We start from the raw sequence: 18079 nt of genomic DNA, 5'->3' as shown, positions 1-18079 counted from the left end.
CCAGTCACATGACATACACATATCACATCCAGTCACAGGACACACACATATCACATCCAGTCACAGGACACACACATATCACATCCAGTCACAGGACATACACACATCACATCCAGTCACAGGACATACACATATCACATCCAGTCACAGGACATACACATATCACATCCAGTCACAGGACACACACATCACATCCAGTCACAGGACATACACACATCACATCCAGTCACAGGACATACACATATCACATCCAGTCACAGGACATACACACATCACATCCAGTCACAGGACACACACACATCACATCCAGTCACAGGACATACACACATCACATCCAGTCACAGGACATACACATATCACATCCAGTCACAGGACATACACACATCACATCCAGTCACAGGACATACACACATCACATCCAGTCACAGGACATACACATATCACATCCAGTCACAGCACACACACATATCACATCCAGTCACAGGGACAGTCACAGCACACACACATATCACATCCAGTCACAGGACATACACATATCACATCCAGTCACAGGACATACACATATCACATCCAGTCACAGGACATAGACATATCACATCCAGTCACAGGACATACACATATCACATCCAGTCACAGCACACACACATATCACATCCAGTCACAGGACATACACATATCACATCCAGTAACAGGACATACACACATCACATCCAGTCACATGACATACACACATCACATCCAGTCACAGGACATAGACATATCACATCCAGTCACAGGACACACACACATCACATCCAGTCACAGGACATACACATATCACATCCAGTCACAGCACACACACATATCACATCCAGTCACAGGACATACACATATCACATCCAGTCACAGGACATACACATATCACATCCAGTCACAGGACATACACATATCACATCCAGTCACAGCACATACACATATCACATCCAGTCACAGCACACACACATATCACATCCAGTCACAGGACATACACATGTCACATCCAGTCACAGGACACACACATATCACATCCAGTCACAGGACATACACATATCACATCCAGTCACAGGATCCAGTCACAGGACATACACACATCACATCCAGTCACAGGACATACACATATCACATCCAGTCACAGGACACACACATATCACATCCAGTCACAGGACATACACATATCACATCCAGTCACAGGACATACACATATCACATCCAGTCACAGGACATACACACATCACATCCAGTCACAGGACATACACATATCACATCCAGTCACAGGACATACACATATCACATCCAGTCACAGGACATACACATATCACATCCAGTCACAGCACATACACATATCACATCCAGTCACAGGACATACACACATCACATCCAGTCACAGGACATACACATATCACATCCAGTCACAGCACACACACATATCACATCCAGTCACAGGACATACACATATCACATCCAGTCACAGCACATACACATATCACATCCAGTCACAGGACATACACATATCACATCCAGTCACAGCACATACACATATCACATCCAGTCACAGGACATACACACATATCACATCCAGTCACAGCACATACACATATCACATCCAGTCACAGCACACACACATATCACATCCAGTCACAGGACATACACATATCACATCCAGTCACAGCACACACACATATCACATCCAGTCACAGGACACACACATATCACATCCAGTCACAGCACACACACCTACACACACTGTAAATCTGTCTTTGTAGTAATCAGCTAAAAGAATGACATCCAGACACACACATTATTCCCAGTCAAACCACAACATTCCCAGTCAGCTCCCTCACCATCGCAGGTCTCCTGGATGTGGACTGTGTCCCCAACCTCCAGAGACAGTTGCTTCACCCCACGGCCAATGAAATTCCATGTTACTAGGGGAGACACAGAGAGATGGCCAATGAATGTCACACCAGTAAGAGAGAAGAAACCGAACCGAAACAAACCATTAGCTTTTGTTTGCCACACTTTAAACCCAACAAAAACAATCAACGTTCCCTGTTCGGGGGAGGGAGGGAGGGTATGTTCGCTTTTTGTTTTGCTTGTTGGGGAACAAGCGTATACGCTGACTGTACAAAACATTAAGAACGCCTGCTCTTCCCCTGACATAGACTGACCAGGCGAATCCAGGTGAAAGCTATGATCCCTTATTGAAGTCACTTGTTAAATCCACTTCAATCTGTGTAGATGAAGGGGATTACAGGTTAAAGAAGGATTTTGAAGCCTTGAGACAACTGAGACATGGATTGTGTATGTATGTGTGCCATTCAGAGAGTGAATGGGCAAGACAAAAGACTTCAGTGCCTTTGAGCGGGGCCTGGTAGTAAATGCCAAGACCTGCAACGCTGCGGAGGTTTTCACGCTCAACAGTTCCCTGTGTGTATGAAGAATGGTCCAACACTCAAAGGACATCCAGCCAACTTGACACAACTGTGGGACACGTTGGATTCCACACGGAAGCATCCCCGTGGAACACTTTTGAAACTTTGTAGAGTCCATGCCCTGACAAATTGAGGCTGTTCTGAGGGCAAAGGGGAGAGTGCAACTCAATATTAGGAAGATAGTCAGTGGATACGTAAAAAGTGGATTCGAAATTATGCAAGTAATGTTATTTGATAGACTCCAATTCTACCTGCAAATTTCGTAGTTGATCTATCTTACAGTACCTCCCCTCGCCCTCATAACCTCTCCTTCCTTCTCCTGCCCTCCTAGGGGCACCCTGCTGTCAGATGTCTGTCTGCACTGCGACACACAGAGACACAAATATATACTGTATACTGTAACTGACAAACAAATGCTCTCTCTCATACTAACATATCCATACATATCCACACATGTGCAGATAAACACACACACACACAGCGAGGAAAGTTCCAGAGGTGTCTGTCTTCATCACACGGTGTGTCCCAGAATCAGTAGTGGGGCCGGGGCCCAGATACGCGACAGGTGATATCCCGCCCAAACTCTATGTGCCATGGGCTCTCCAACCCTGTTCCTGCAGCTACCCAGTGTTTCGTTTGGGAAACCAAGTGAAATCTGTTCGGGGGAACATCGATAGCGGCATGTTTTCGCAAACAAAACACATTTTACTAAACTGTTGACAGCCCCTCTGCCCCATCGAGATGTGTCACCCAGTTAATTATGCACATTCCCTATTACAAATACAAATTCACTATAATTGTAGGCTAACTGTAAGCCGCCCTTCACAATCAATGAATCAACAGCATCACCTAGGGCTATATGTTCTCTCCCAGACTTGTGGGTAGACATTTTGGAGTGTAGCATAAAGTAACCAGTCCATCCAGTTTGCATAATAATCCAGCCCACACTCAAAGGCGATTACTCAAACGTGTTTAATTTGGGAGTATACCAATTATGTACGAAAGGCATATGTTTAGTCGGTTTTCTTTTATGTTTTTTTTCTGCCACGTGTAGTAGGCACAAGCTCTAAAATACAGATGGGTGTTTTGAAAGAAAGCTCTGTCCACTTCGTTGTGTTCGGCTTTGAAGCAACATCCACAACAAACCTGTTGTACACTCAATATTTAAGGTGTTCCTAATGTTTGGTAGACTCAGTGTATATGTGCGTGTTCAGATTACAAAAAGAAAAAGAGGATATATGTTTGTACGACTATGTCAAGGATTGTGTGCCTTCTTCAACATGTCCAATAGCGATAGTTATACCGCCCCCCCCTCAAAAGCCGTCCGTGTCCATCAGTAATAATACGGTTGTACACTGTCTTCCATTGTTCTGGTGTTTTACAGGTCTGTGTACACATGATGCTAGAAATGGAAACCTACTCACGCCCACTGTGCCGCTGCTCTATTTGTGACAGCCAGAAACCTCATGTTACTTCCTCCCTTCTACACTTCCTGTGTTTTCAATCCAACACGAAAGAAGATTTATCCATTTTAGAATTAATTTCCCGCAATTCTACACACCTTGCCCTGAGATGTAGAGTAAATGTCGCAGTCTTAAAGCAAGTTTGCTGCAATTCTACACATTTCGCCATTGGGACAGAGACTATAGGGCTGTGGCGGTCATGACATTTTGCCAGCTGGTAATTGGCATGCAAATGCTGCCGGTCTCACGGTAATTGACTGTTAATGAACCTAAACATGTTTAGCATCTCCAGGCTTTCCACGCATACACGCTTGCTGGTGCAAGCCTTCGGGGGGGGGTGAATAAATCCATTTAATATAGCCTACACCATCACAATAACATGAATTATTTATTTGGTTATGATAGAACTATAAACCTGGGAATGTCTTAGGACAAATGTAAACATATAGAACTGCATGGTGTGACGTTATACTGATGGTTTGGAAAACGTGGCCAGGAAGGAATGCACTCTGACCCTTGTGCTTCCAGTGGAGAGAGAGACCATTGCATTACTGCTCTGCACTCTTAGAAAAACAGGTGCTATCTCAAACTTAAAAGGGTTTTCCAGCTATCCCAATAGGATAACCCTTTTGAAGAACCCCTTTTGGTTCCAGGTAGAACCCTTTTGAGTTCCATGTAGAACCCTTGCCAGAGATGATTCTACATGGAACCAAAAAGAGTTCTACCTGGAATCAAAAAGAGTTCTACCTGGAACCAGAAAGGGTTCTCCTATGGGGACAGCCGAAGAACCCTTTTGTAATCCTATTTTCTAAGAGTGATCTTGTATACCAAGCAAGTTATGGTATATCTAATCAATGGAAGATGACAGAATTAAAAGTGAAATGTGAAAGAAAGGCCGCAACGACCAAAAGCTGCTATTTAGGCTATTATCTGAATGGAGTTGTCGTTACGTGTAGGTTAACTGTAAGGATGGTGAGAAGCTCAGCAATGCAGTTAGCTAGTTTCTCTCAGTGTGATGCAGTCAACATTTACATTTTACATTTAAGTCATTTAGCAGACGCTCTTATCCAGAGCGACTTACAAATTGGTAGACAGGTTACATATAGACAGGTTACATAGACAGGTACTATGTAATCGGATGGAGTAATAAATAACTAGCAAGGAGTTAGTCTGGCATGAGTTAACAGCGGTTGCAGTCTCTCCCACTGTGCCTGCTCCAGTGCTCTGTCTTACACATACATTCACACACACACACTGCACAGACTCCACCTCCCCATAGCCTACAGCTTGTCGCTCTGTGCCTCTCTCTCTCCCTCCCTTTTCTCCATAGCTCCAAAGTAGCAAAACGATTGGCTTTTCTGCTGCTTCCCTCACTTGGATCAGACCGGGTCAATAAGGTGACGGGTCTGGTTGTCCTTCAGGTACTTTCGGAACGAGTTAAAACTGTTTATTTATACATATTGAGTCCGGCGCTTTCGCGTGTCCATTTCGGAACAGGACCTGTTACTCCCATCACAATTTGTACTAATCATTCAGATTGTTCCAATTCAATCAGGAAGTGTTTAGAGAGTGATTAGAGGGACAATAGAGTGCTGAGTACCAGGCCATTAGCGAGGGCCTTTAGCAAATTTGGTAGGCTAACCATCAGCTCCATTAATTTACGCAGTTTGGGATGGGATTACCTTGAACAATGGTCACCGGGAATTGGACTGCAGGTCATGACTCATGACTGATGGTAAGGTTACCATGACAGCCCTTGGCTGAGAGAAGATTTTGCAATTTTATAACTCACTTCATGCAATTCTACTCATTTTGCCATGGGGTGGAGAGAAATGTTCGACTAACAAAATCAATGGGTCGCTTCAGTCTGTAATTCGACCATGATTTCTACACGTTTAGACGAACTAACACATTCTTTTTTTAAATGTTCAACTCATTCGGGGGCTCAATTTACTGTTGAGAGTTAGAATAGTAGAATACGCAAGGTGAAATGAAAAACATTTGGTTGTGCATCAGCAGTTGTCTACTATTCTAACTCTCAACAGTAAGTTGAGACCCCGACTGAGTTCCTAAACAAAAGGGGGGTGCGTGCAGCCCGTGGGGCCCATCAATGTTCTAATGCATTGTAGAACTACTGCAACAAATACAAACCCTGCTCTGAAGGTCAATATGTTTATGTTTATGAAGTGACAGTGATAGAATCAGTCTTTCTGATTAGGAAACATGCCAGGGTTGAGCCTGACATGCTATCATGTGTGTCAAGTGATTCCTGACAGTCACTGTCTGATGCAGCCACTGAAGCACTCTAAGCACCCATTTTGTTTCTCTGAACATGGAGGTCTATCAGTGAGGTCTACCTCATCTCTCTCTATCATGTCTGTGCAGACAGTCAGAATGTTAGAGTCAGTTACCTGAGGTCTGCCCACTTCCTGTCAAGGAGGAAGTGAGGGCGATCAGAGATCACCCTCTGCAAGCTAGCAAGAAAACACACACAAGCACAGACACACATACACACTTAAGACTGCACAGGTGCGTGTGGGTTACTCACCTACGCCATATCGCTCCGTTGTGGTCGTCATCCAAGGAGCCATGACTGCCTTTCTTTTCTCTCTCGCCACCTCTCTCCCTTACACTCTTTCTCTTTCTCTGGGTGTCTGAGATACGTTCTCCGCTCTACCTCTCACTTCTGCGTTTTTTTTTTGTCTGTATATGAAAGCAGATAACTCCTCCCCCTCTCCTTCCTTCCTCTTCACTTTCTCTTCTCTTGCTCTCTTCACATCTGTCATGGGATAACCTTCTCAGTAGTTGTTAGAGGCCTGTTCACTAACTGTAGCTCTCTATGTGACCTCACTCTTAGAAAAAAGGGTTCCAAAAGGTTATTCGGCTGTCCCTACAGGAGAACCCTTTTTAGTTCCAGGTAGAACCCTTTTTGATTCCAGGTAGAACCTTTGTTGTTTCCAGGTAGAACTCTTTTTGCCCGTTGTGTAGAGGGTTCTATCTGGAACCAAAAAGGGTTCTTCAAAGGGTTCTCCTATAGGGAAATTTTAGGTTCTAGATAGCCCCTTTTGTGTAGTCCGAACGATGAACCTGTTCTCAATGAGTGTTCAATGGGCAGCGTGAGTGTACCATGTAAGGCAATAGTTTAGTCTAAAGTGGCAAATGATCTTACTAACTTGTTGGCAGCCTATCTGAAATATTTAAAAAAATCCATAGGCCTACTATGGTTTGATATAAAACACAACAGATACTTGGCAACATGTTTCAGCTCCTGCTTGGGCAGTGCTCCTAAAAAACACAAGCTCCTCTTCTCTCTCCTCTTTCTGCTCCTTTGCGTGTGTGATGGAGTGACCAGACAGAGTGATGCAGCCAGCCCTGCATCTAAAACAGCTTGTGCCAGTCCACTCCCACTGTGGATGTAGCCTAATCTTGGTAAACCATCTGGGAGCTAACGATTCTGTTCCGCTGCACGGATTCAATAGGCAATAGGAGGCTAGATGTAGCTTACGACTGCAACACCAATCTCTCATTATGAGTGATGGGACCGTAAAATTGATGTGTAGCGTGTAGTTGCCTCACTTATCCACAAGAGGGTAGTGTATACATTACATTTGACAAGAGGTCATAACCATATACAGTAGTTGCACACTACAAGCAAGTGTTCACTTTTTAGAAACATGAGAACTGAGCAAACCCACACATAAATGTTGAACTTTTATTTTTCCAAATTTGACTTGATAACATAATAATCGATTGCCTATGAGATACAAGTATCCAAATAAGGTCAAATTGATTTCTGTATAACAAACCCGATTTCATTCAAGTGACCTCTCTCATGCACAGTCCACAGCATGCTCGGTTCGCCACAGCATGCATCCATGGTCCATTACTTACATGATCCTGTGGGAACAGAATGGAGAGATGCTATTATCAGAAGACCAGCGGTGCGGGGAAAAGTACTCAATTGTCATACTTGAGTAAAAGTAAAGATACCTTAATAGAAAATGACTCAAGTGAAAGTCACCCAGTAAAATATGACTTCCGTAAAATTCTAAAAGTATCTGGTTTTAAATGTACTTAAGGAAAGTGATGAAGTACTCAATTGTCATACTTGAGGAAAAGTACAAAGTAAAAGTAAACGCTACACATCAAATTCCTTATATTTAGCAAACCAGATGGATGGCACAATGTCATTTTTGTCATTTATTTTTACAGACAGACAGGGGCACTCTCCAACATTCAGAAATAATTTACAAACGCAGTATTTGTGTTTAGTGAGGAAGTCGGGATGACAACACGTTATATTGATAGGTGCGTGAATTGGAACGATTGTGCTGTTCTGCCTGAGCATTCGAAATGTAACGAGTACTTTTGAGTATCAGGGAAAAGCTATGGAGGTAAAAAGTACATATGTTCTTTAGGAATGTAGTGGAGTAAAAGTACAAGTTGTAAAAAATATAAATAGTACTTTAAATGATTTTTACTTAGGTACTTTAAACTACTGCCGAAGAGCTTTTCTTTCAAACTGACAGACAGGAAACCACAATGACACTGAATATGAATGATAACATATTTATCCTGTTTTGAAAGTGTGTCTGGGTGCATGTTTGCAGAGCTGCTGGAAAACAGCCCCAGTACTACACACAAACACACTAACGCACATTCATTTATAAATCATAATGGATTCATAATTAGTCCATCCCACTCAATTAAACAAATCAATGTCCCCTGCAACCCTAAATACGCAAATCAAACGCCCCACAAAAAAAACGATCTGTGCATTCAGACCTTTTTGTTCAGTGCGTGTTGCATACTGCATGTATATTTTTGTAATCGTGTTAAAACTCACAGACTGGGAATAGTGTGTCACAATGTATATACAGTTGAAGTCAGAAGTTCACATACACCTTAGCCAAATACAATTTAAACTCCGTTTTTCACAATTCCTGACATTTAATCCGAGTAAACACTCCCTGTCTTAGGTCAGTTTGTAACGGCCGTCGGTGGAAGAAGGTGAGGACCAAAGCGCAGAGAGGTACCTGTTCACGTTATTGATTTAAACTGAACACTATCAAACAAAGAAACAAAAAAAATCCCAACCGAAACAGCTCCGTCAGGTGCAAACCACACTAAACAGAAAAATAATCAGCCACAACTCAAGGGTGAAAACACGCTGCCTTAAGTATGGTTCTCAATCAGGGACAACGATTGACAGCTGCCTCTGATTGAGAACAATACCAGGCCAAACACAGAAATACCAAATCATAGAAAAAAAGAACATAGACTGCCCACCCAACTCACACCCTGACCATACTAAAACAAAGACATCACAAAGGAACTAAGGTCAGAACGTGACACAGTTAGGATCACCACTTTATTTTAAGAACGTGAAATGTCAGAATAATAGTTGAGAAAAGTATTTATTTCAGCTTTTATTTCATTCATCACATTCCCAGTGAGTCAGAAGTTTACATACACTCAATTAGTATTTGGTAGCATTGCCTTTAAATAGTTTAACTTGGGGCAAACGTTTCGGGTAGCCTTCCACAAGCTTCACACAATAAGTTGGGTGAATTTTGGCCGATTCCTCCTGACAGAGCTGGTCAGGTGTCAGGTGTGTAGGCCTCCTTGCTCGCACACGCTTTTTCAGTTCTGCCCACAAACTTTCTATAGGATTGAGGTCAGGGCTTTGTGATGGCCACTCCAATACCTTGACTTTGTTGTCCTTAAGCCATTTTGCTCATTGTCCATTTGGAAGACCCATTTGCGACCAAGATTTAACTGATGTCTTGAGATGTTTCTTCAATATATCCACATAATTTTCCTCCCTCATGATGCCATCTAATTTGTGAAGTGCACCAGTCCCTCCTGCATCAAAGCACCCCCACAACATGATGCTTCCACCCCCGTGCTTCACGGTTGGAATGGTGTTCTTCGGGTTGCAAGCCTCCTCCTTTTTCCTCCAAACATAACGGTTGTCATTATGGCCAAACAGTTCTATTTTTGTTTCATCAGACCAGATTACATTTCTCCAAAAAGTACGATCTTTGTCCCCATGTGCAGTTGTAAACCTGGCTTTGGCTTTTTTTATGATGGTTTTGAAGCAGTGTCTTCTTCCTTGCTGAGCGGCATTTCAGGTTATGTCGATATCGGACTTGTTTAACTGTGGATATAGATACTTTTGTGCCTGTTTCCTCCAGCATCTTCACAAGGTCCTTTGCTGTTGTTCTGGGATTGATTTGCACTTTTCGCACCAAAGTACATTAATCTCTAAGAGACAGAACGCGTCTCCTTCCTGAGTGGTATGACGGCTGCGTGGTCCCATGGTGTTTATACTTGCGTATTATTGTTTGTACAGATGAACGTGGTACCTTCAGGCATTTGGAAATTGCTCCCAAGGATGAACCAGAGTTGTGGAGGTCTACAATTCTTTTTCTGAGGTCTACAATTCTTTTTCTGAGGTCTTGGCTGATTTCTTTTGATTTTCCCATGACGTCAAGCAAAGAGGCACTGAGTTTCAAGGTAGACCTTGAAATTCATCCACAGGTACACCTCCAATTGACTCAAATGATGTCAATTAGCCTATCAGAAGCTTCTAAAGCCATGACATCATTTTCTGGAATTGTCCAAGCTGTTTAAAGGCACAGTCAACTTAGTGTATGTAAACTTCTGACCCACTGGAAATGTGATACAGTGAATTATAAGTGAAATAATCTTAATGACTCCAACTTAAGTGTATGTACATTTCCGACTTCTACTGTATGGATCCACATGTTTAGCAAGGATGTTCCATACCATTCTTCTCTCCCGTAAGGACACTCTGCGTTGTTTCATCCTGTTGTGAGGTCTGGATGTATATACCTCACTGTATAGTCTGGAGTAAACAGCCGAGGGCCAGGAACTACTGTAAAACTCATCTTTTAAAGTTAATCCATACAACTTTTACATATACAGTACCTAGCCTTATATGGTATTTTACCAAATAGGAAGACACACAGCTACAGACATACGCACATTCATGCACACGCACACACAGGGTTGGATGGATGACTTGAAAAATTTGATTCAGACCCTGATTACAGATTACATGACAATAAAGGTCATTAGTAAAGTCAGACATTGGATTGCTCAAAATGAGTAACGTCATATGATTCATTTTGGATTTCTTCCTTGGTTAGCCAACATCTGCCTGGTCGGTTTATGCTGCAGACCAATCAGTTCCCCCAATCCCTCAGAAGTGCTTGCTGAACTTCCTGCACCTCCTTGATGAAATGGCATCGCTGCTAAAATATTAGATTTACTGTCAAGTTTTAGGGAAAGCTTTCCCAATCCTCATTCATTGATTGTGTAATTATAAGCCTACTTACACCCAACCACCAAGCAGATTGTGGCCAGTTAAAGAGGAGATTGTCATTTGAATGTCTCGCCCATCTTTAACATTAAAGTCTGACATGATAAAGCCTTCAGTAGACAGATATATATATATTTTTATAATAATTATAATTATAATAAAATTATAATAATAATTTTGCACGCCCAATTTTTCCATTTTTTGATTTGTTAAAAAAGTTTGAAATATCCAATAAATGTCGTTCCACTTCATGATTGTGTCCCACTTGTTGTTGATTCTTCACAAAAAAATACAGTTTTATATCTTTATGTTTGAAGCCTGAAATGTGGCAAAAGGTCGCAAAGTTCAAGGGGGCCGAATACTTTCACAAGGCACTGTAAATAAAAACACTTCAAAAACGTTTCCACTATTTAGCTGAGTGAGCAGCTGATTTATCATGTGGTTTATCTGGGGCACAGGGAGTGGCTGTGTTGACTAATGAAACATCTTCAAATGTTCTTTGACAAAGCGAAGTTGGAGGCTGACATTTTTTTGCTAAAAAAGTTTATGTGGAATGCAACCAAGGAGATTACGTGTGTGTGTGTGTGTGTGTGTGTGTGTGTGTGTGTGTGTGTGTGTGTGTGTGTGTGTGTGTGTGTGTGTGTGTGTGTGTGTGTGTGTGTGTGTGCGTGTGCGTGCGTGCGTGCGTGCGTGCGTGCGTGCGTGCGTGCGTGCGTGCGTGCGTGCGTGCGTGCGTGTGTGTGTGTGCGCGCGCGCGCGGACATGTTTAACTATTCCACAAGAATAGAAAACCAACTAATATTCGACCAACTAGGGACATTTTGTTAGTTCCCACAAGATCAAATGTTATTTCTAGGGGGTTTAGGGTTAATGTTAGAATTTGTGTTAGGGTTAGAATTGTGTTAAGCGTTAGGGCTAGGAGCTCGGGTTAGTTTTAGGGTTAGGATTAGGAGCTAGGGTTAGGTTTAGCGTTAGGGTTAGGAGCTAGGGCTAGGGTTAGGGTTAAGGTTAGGTTTTAGATTAAGGTTTGGGTTAGGGTTAGGGTAAGAGTATGGGTTAGGGTTAGGGTTAGGTAAAAGTTGAGGGATTAGGAAAAATAGGATTTTGAAAGGTGTGTGTCAACACAAGGTTAGCTGTACAATACTGTGTGTGTGTGTGTGTGTGTGTGTGTGTGTGTGTGTGTGTGTGTGTGTGTGTGTGTGTGTGTGTGTGTGTGTGTGTGTGTGTGTGTGTGTGTGTGTGTGTGTGTGTGTGTGTGTGTGTGTGTGTGTGTGTGTGTGTGTGTGTGTGTGTGTGTGTGTGTGTGTGCACTGTGATACGTTATCACCTTGACCTGATAACAGGAGGGAGGTAGACACCTTGCGACTCACAAGGAGAAAACAGGGTGGAGCTGACAGGTGTGTGGGGTCTGGTGGGGCTGGAGAAAGGTCGTCAGGGACAGAGATTAAGGGACAGAGATGTGTGTTTGTAGGTGAACCCATATGTAAGCAGGAGAAATGAGGCATAGACACTCGGATAGAAAATAAGTTGTTGGGGAGAGAGAGCAACAGCCACAGACAGATAGAGCAAACGAGAGGAGGGGAAAAGGTCAATAAACGATTGATAGGGAATGCAAGACAGAGAAAAAGAGACCCGCATGAAAAGATTTAACACCACATCAGCAAAAAGTGATTCCAGAGAGAACAACTCTGCCAAATCTGAAATCGGCATGTTCTCGACTAAAAATACCATTCTAATACCAGTAAAAAACACACAACTGCTGTCTGAGACTCCTTAAAATGACCCATTAAAGAACATTCCAGTCCTCTCAAAAGTCCCGGGGCAAATCTCAAATAAGGACACTCTATGATGAGCTCTTGTGAAAAGTAGTGTAATGCTGTATATGAGGAAGACAGAAAAGAGACGTAGAAGGAGAGCATGAGAGCTAGCATTGAATTAACTTGCTAAGCATGGGGGGCGAGTTGTACAAAAGTCCGTGGCTAATTCAGATCTGTATGCTAACTGGCATCTTGTTTTGAAAGGTTTCCCTAATTGGAGGACAGCTTGTTTACCATGCATTGTGAACAGGTATGCAAATAAGTTAGAAATTGTATTTATAATGCAAGTGGAAGACTATTAAAGTTATTGTCAAAGTATATTTAACCACGGTAGAGAGAAAGAGAGCAAGGGGGGCAAGAGAAAATGAGTCATACACACATGCGTGCACCCGCATCATGAACGAGTCTCTGGTTCCCATACAGTCTAACGGAGTCGAGTAACGTTAGAGCAGAGAGGAGGAAAGAAGAGAGAGATGACACAGTACAGGAGTTGGAGTACCACTGAGACTGCGGTGAGTTTTACACGTTCTCTTATTCCAATGTCAGTGACAAGTGAGTACATTTGTACCAGGTGACATCAGATCTATACTTAATGCCGGTAACAAAAACGCTAACCTATTAAACGGTCCAATTCTACCACGTAACCTCCTCAGGAGATGAATACATGAATGCCTTCACTATCAAGACCTGTTTTTGACCAAGTTCAAAAACCCCATTTAATAGGTGATCTGTTCTGAAGCTTATTAACAAGCTACCAAAAATTACTTTTCAACTCACTCAGCCAGTCACATGCGCTGTTGTGTGCACGTAACTGCACGTAACTGGGAACACAATGGCAAACACAGAGGTCACCAATTCTCTGGACCTGAGAATGAGGGAGTGTGAGTGGATGATCTGTCTATGGAGTGAAACCCCACGGACCTGTTTGTGTCTCTATTCCAGTAGAAATAGAGGGGATTTGGCTGAAACAGAAACAGGAACAACTACATCTGGTTATCATTTTTTTTTTAAATTAAATCCAGTTGGATAAACACTCCAAACAGCTTTCCTGACCGCTCGGTTCTCAGGCAAATCTCTTGTTAAGACACAGGTGTTTGATCACATTAACAAAATTGTTCAATTGGTATTGAAAGCATCTCACCAATCATACTGTCTTGGCACTTGGGGTGGCAGGTCACCTAGTGGTTAGAGCATTGGGCTAGTAACCAAAAGGTTGCTAGATCAAATCCCTGAGCTGACTAGGTAAAAATCTGTTGTTCTGCCCCTGAACAAGGCAGTTAACCTGCTGTTCCTAGGCTGCCATTCTAAATAAAAACTTGTTCTTAACTGAATCGCCTAGATAAATAAATAAAGGTCAAAAAATGAAAAAGTCTCATTAGTCATTCCAGGCCCAGCTCTAGAGAAAAAAACACAGCTGAAACTCTTTGGCTGGATTCCAACTTTCTATGCAAGAATGGCTTCCTTTAGCAGGATGGTTAGGGAGATAAATTGTTCCTTTGCTTCCCTTAAAACTACTGATTCAAACCCATCCAGTCCTTTCAACTTTCAATGGTCCTGAAATAACACTAGTAGACTCAGGTCAAGAGAATTGGAATGTAGATCATCTAAAAGGTCATGTGAGGTCACTTCCACTTCCAGCATAAATCCTTGTCCTGTCACTGTGTCGTGACACAATGTATACAAAGACCCCCCACCCCCCAAAAAAATACTAAACACTAATTATACTGTCTCATTATACTGTCCCAAATGGCACCCTATTCCATATATAGTACACCACTTTTGACTAGGGCCCATAGGGTTCCTAAAGGGCTCTGGTCAAAAGTAGTGCACTGTGTAGGGAGTAGGGTGTAATTTGGGACAATGACCAAGTCTATCTAACAATAACAGGTCAACTGATCTCTGTATGACACAACAACAATTGGTATTCGAACATACAGTTGAAGTCGGAAGTTTTCTTTTATTGGAGTCATTAAAACTAGTTTTTCAACAACTCCACAAATTTCTTGTTAACAAACTATAGATTTGGCAAGTCGGTTAGGACATCTACTTTGTTCATGACACGTCATTTTTCCAACAATTGTTTACAGACAGATTATTTCACTTATAATCCACAGTATCACAATTCCAGTGGCTCAGAAGTTTACATACACTAAATTGACTGTGCCTTTAAACAGCTTGGAAAATTCCAGAATGTGATGTCATGGCATTAGAAGCTTCTGATAGGCTAATTGACATAATTTGGGTCAATTGGAGGTGTAACTGTGGATGTATTTCAAGGTCTACCTTCAAACTCAGTACCTCTTTGCTTGACATCATGGGAAAATAAAAAAAAATCAGCCAAGACCTCAGAAAAAAATTGTAGACCTCCACAACTCACAACTGGTTCATCCTTGGGAGCAATTTGCAAATGCCTGAAGGTACCACATTCATCTGTACAAACAATAATACACAAGTATAAACACCATGGGACCACGCAGCCGTCATACCACTCAGGAAGGAGACGCATTCTGTCTCCTAGATTAATGTACTTTGGTGCGAAAAGTGCAAATCAATCCCAGAACAACAGCAAAGGACCTTGTGAAGATGCTGAAGGAAACCGGTACAAAAGTATCTATATCCACAGTTAAATGAGTCTTATATATCGACATAACCTGAAAGGCCGCTCAGCAAGGAAGAAACCGCTGCTCCAAAACCGACATAAAAAAAGCCAGACAACAGTTTGCAACTGCACATGGGGACAAAGATCGTACTTTTTGGAGAAATGTCCTCTGGTCTGATAAAACAAAAATAGAACTGTTTGGCCATAATGACGATAGTTTTGTTTGGAGGAAAAAGGGGGAGGCTAGCAAGCCGAAGAATACCGGTGAAGCATGGGGGTGGCGGCATCATGTTGTGGGGGTGCTTTGCTGCATGAGGGACTGGTGCACTTCACAAAATAGATGGTATCACGAGGTAGTAAAATTATGTGGATTTATTGAAGCAACATCTCAAGACATCAGCTTGTGGAAGCCTACCTGAAACATTTGACCCAAGTTAAACAATTTAAAGGCAATGCTACCAAATACGAATTGATCGCATGTAAACTTCTAACCTACTGGGAATGTGATGAAGAAAATAAAAGCTGAAATAAATCATTCTCTCTACTATTATTCTGACATTTCACATTCTTAAAATAAAGTGGTGATCCTAACTGACCTAAGACAGGCAATTTTTACTAGGATTGAATGTCAGGAATTGTGAAAAACTGAGTTTAAATGTATTTTGCTAAGGTGTATGTAAACTTCTGACTTCAATTGTATATACAAGTCAGACATTCTCCTCAAAGTTGCAATCCGCCACAGACAGGATGTACACTACCGCAGGTGTGACTGATCCAATGTGTATCACAGAGAGTAGCCATTTTGTGTCTGACTACTATAGGTCTGACTAACAATATGTGTCAATGACGTCAGCCATTGTGGGTCAACTTACATGAGCGCAACCATTGTGTGTCCGACTGGCCGTATCACATTCTTTTTTAAAAATTTATTTCACCTTTATTTAACCAGGTAGGCCAGTTGAGAACAAGTTCTCATTTACAACTGCGACCTGGCCAAGCAGTGCAAAGCAGTGCGACACAAACAACAACACAGAGTTACACTTGGAATAAACAAACATACAGTCAATAACACAATAGAAAGGTCTATACACAGTGTGTTCAAATGAGGTAAGATAAGTGAGGTAAGGCAATAAATAGGCCATAGTGGCGAAATAATTACAATTTAACAATTAAACACTGGAGTGATCGATGTGCAGAAGATGAACGTGCAAGTAGAGATACTGGGGTGCAAAGGAGAAGAAAAAAAATAACATTATGGGGATGAGGTGGTTGGATGGGCTATTTACAGATGGGCTATGTACAGGTGCAGTGATCTGTGAGCTGCTCTGACAGCTGGTGCTTAAATTTAGAGAGGGAGATATGAGTCTCCAGCTTCAGTGATTTTTGCAATTCGTTCCAGTCATTGGCAGCAGATAACTGGAAGGAAAGGCGGCCAAAGGGGGAATTGGCTTTGGGGGTGACCAGTGAAATATACCTGCTGGAGCGCTTGCTATGGGTGGGTGCTGCTATGGTGACCAGTGAGCTGAGATAAGGCAGGGCTTTACCTAGCAAAGACCTATAGATGACCTGGAGCCAGTGGGTTTGGTGATGAGTATGAAGCGAGGGCCAGCCAACGAGAGCATACAGGTTGCAGTGGTGGGTAGTATATGGGGCTTTGGTGACAAAACGGATGGCACTGTGATAGACTGCATACAATTTGCTGAGTAGAGTGTTGGAGGCTATTTTGTAAATGACATCGCCAAAGTCAAGGATCAGTAGGATAGTCAGATTTATGAGGGTATGTTTGGCAGCATGAGTGAAGGATGCTTTGTTGCGAAATAGGAAGCCAATTCTAGATTTAATTTTGGATTGGAGATGCTTAATGTGAGTCTGGAGGGAGAGTTTCCAGTCTAACCAGACACCTAGGTATTTGAAATTGTCCACATATTCTAAGTCAGAACCGTCCAGAGTAGTGATGCTGGACGGGCGGGCAGGTGCGGGAAGCGATCGGTTGAAGAGCATGCATTTAGTTTTACTTGCATTGAAGAGCAGTTGGAGGACACGGAAGGAGAGTTGTATGGCATTGAAGCTCGTCTGGAGGTTAGTTAGCACAGTGCCCAAAGAAGGGCCAGAGGTATGCAGAATGGTGGCCCCTGCTTAGAGGTGGATCAGAGAATCACCAGCAGGCCCTCCAATTTGACACACTGAACTCTGTCTGAGAAATCGTTGGTGAACCAGGCGAGGAAGTAATTTGAGAAACCAAGGCTGTTGTGCCTGCCGATAAGAATGTGCTGAAAAGCCTTGGCCAGGTCGATGAATACAGCTGCACAGTATTGTCTCTTATGATATAATTTAGGACCTTGAGCGTGGCTGAGGTGCACCCATGACCAGCTCGAAAACCAGATTGCATAGCGGAGAAGGTA

At 42.5% G+C, this 18079-nt stretch overlaps 1 protein-coding gene across 1 annotated transcript in view; it reads right to left on the bottom strand.

The window, feature by feature from the left end:
* LOC118384019 (dedicator of cytokinesis protein 2-like) overlaps positions 1-6630 on the bottom strand; it is a 158357-nt gene extending 151727 nt beyond the window's left edge. The window contains exons 1-2 of the mRNA XM_052508022.1: positions 6462-6630; positions 1860-1943 (exon numbers count right to left, since the gene is read on the bottom strand). Of these exons, the coding sequence (XP_052363982.1) occupies positions 1860-1943; positions 6462-6504 (127 nt within the window). The 5' untranslated portion in view covers positions 6505-6630. The remainder of the gene's footprint in view (positions 1-1859; positions 1944-6461) is intronic.
* Positions 6631-18079: the final 11449 nt, after the last annotated feature.

This window comes from Oncorhynchus keta, chromosome 4, assembly GCF_023373465.1.
Source record: "Oncorhynchus keta strain PuntledgeMale-10-30-2019 chromosome 4, Oket_V2, whole genome shotgun sequence".
NCBI classification, from domain to species: Eukaryota; Metazoa; Chordata; class Actinopteri; order Salmoniformes; family Salmonidae; genus Oncorhynchus; species Oncorhynchus keta.
The sequence above is the reverse complement of the archived record's forward strand: the minus strand, read 5'-3'. Positions and strand labels throughout refer to the sequence as shown.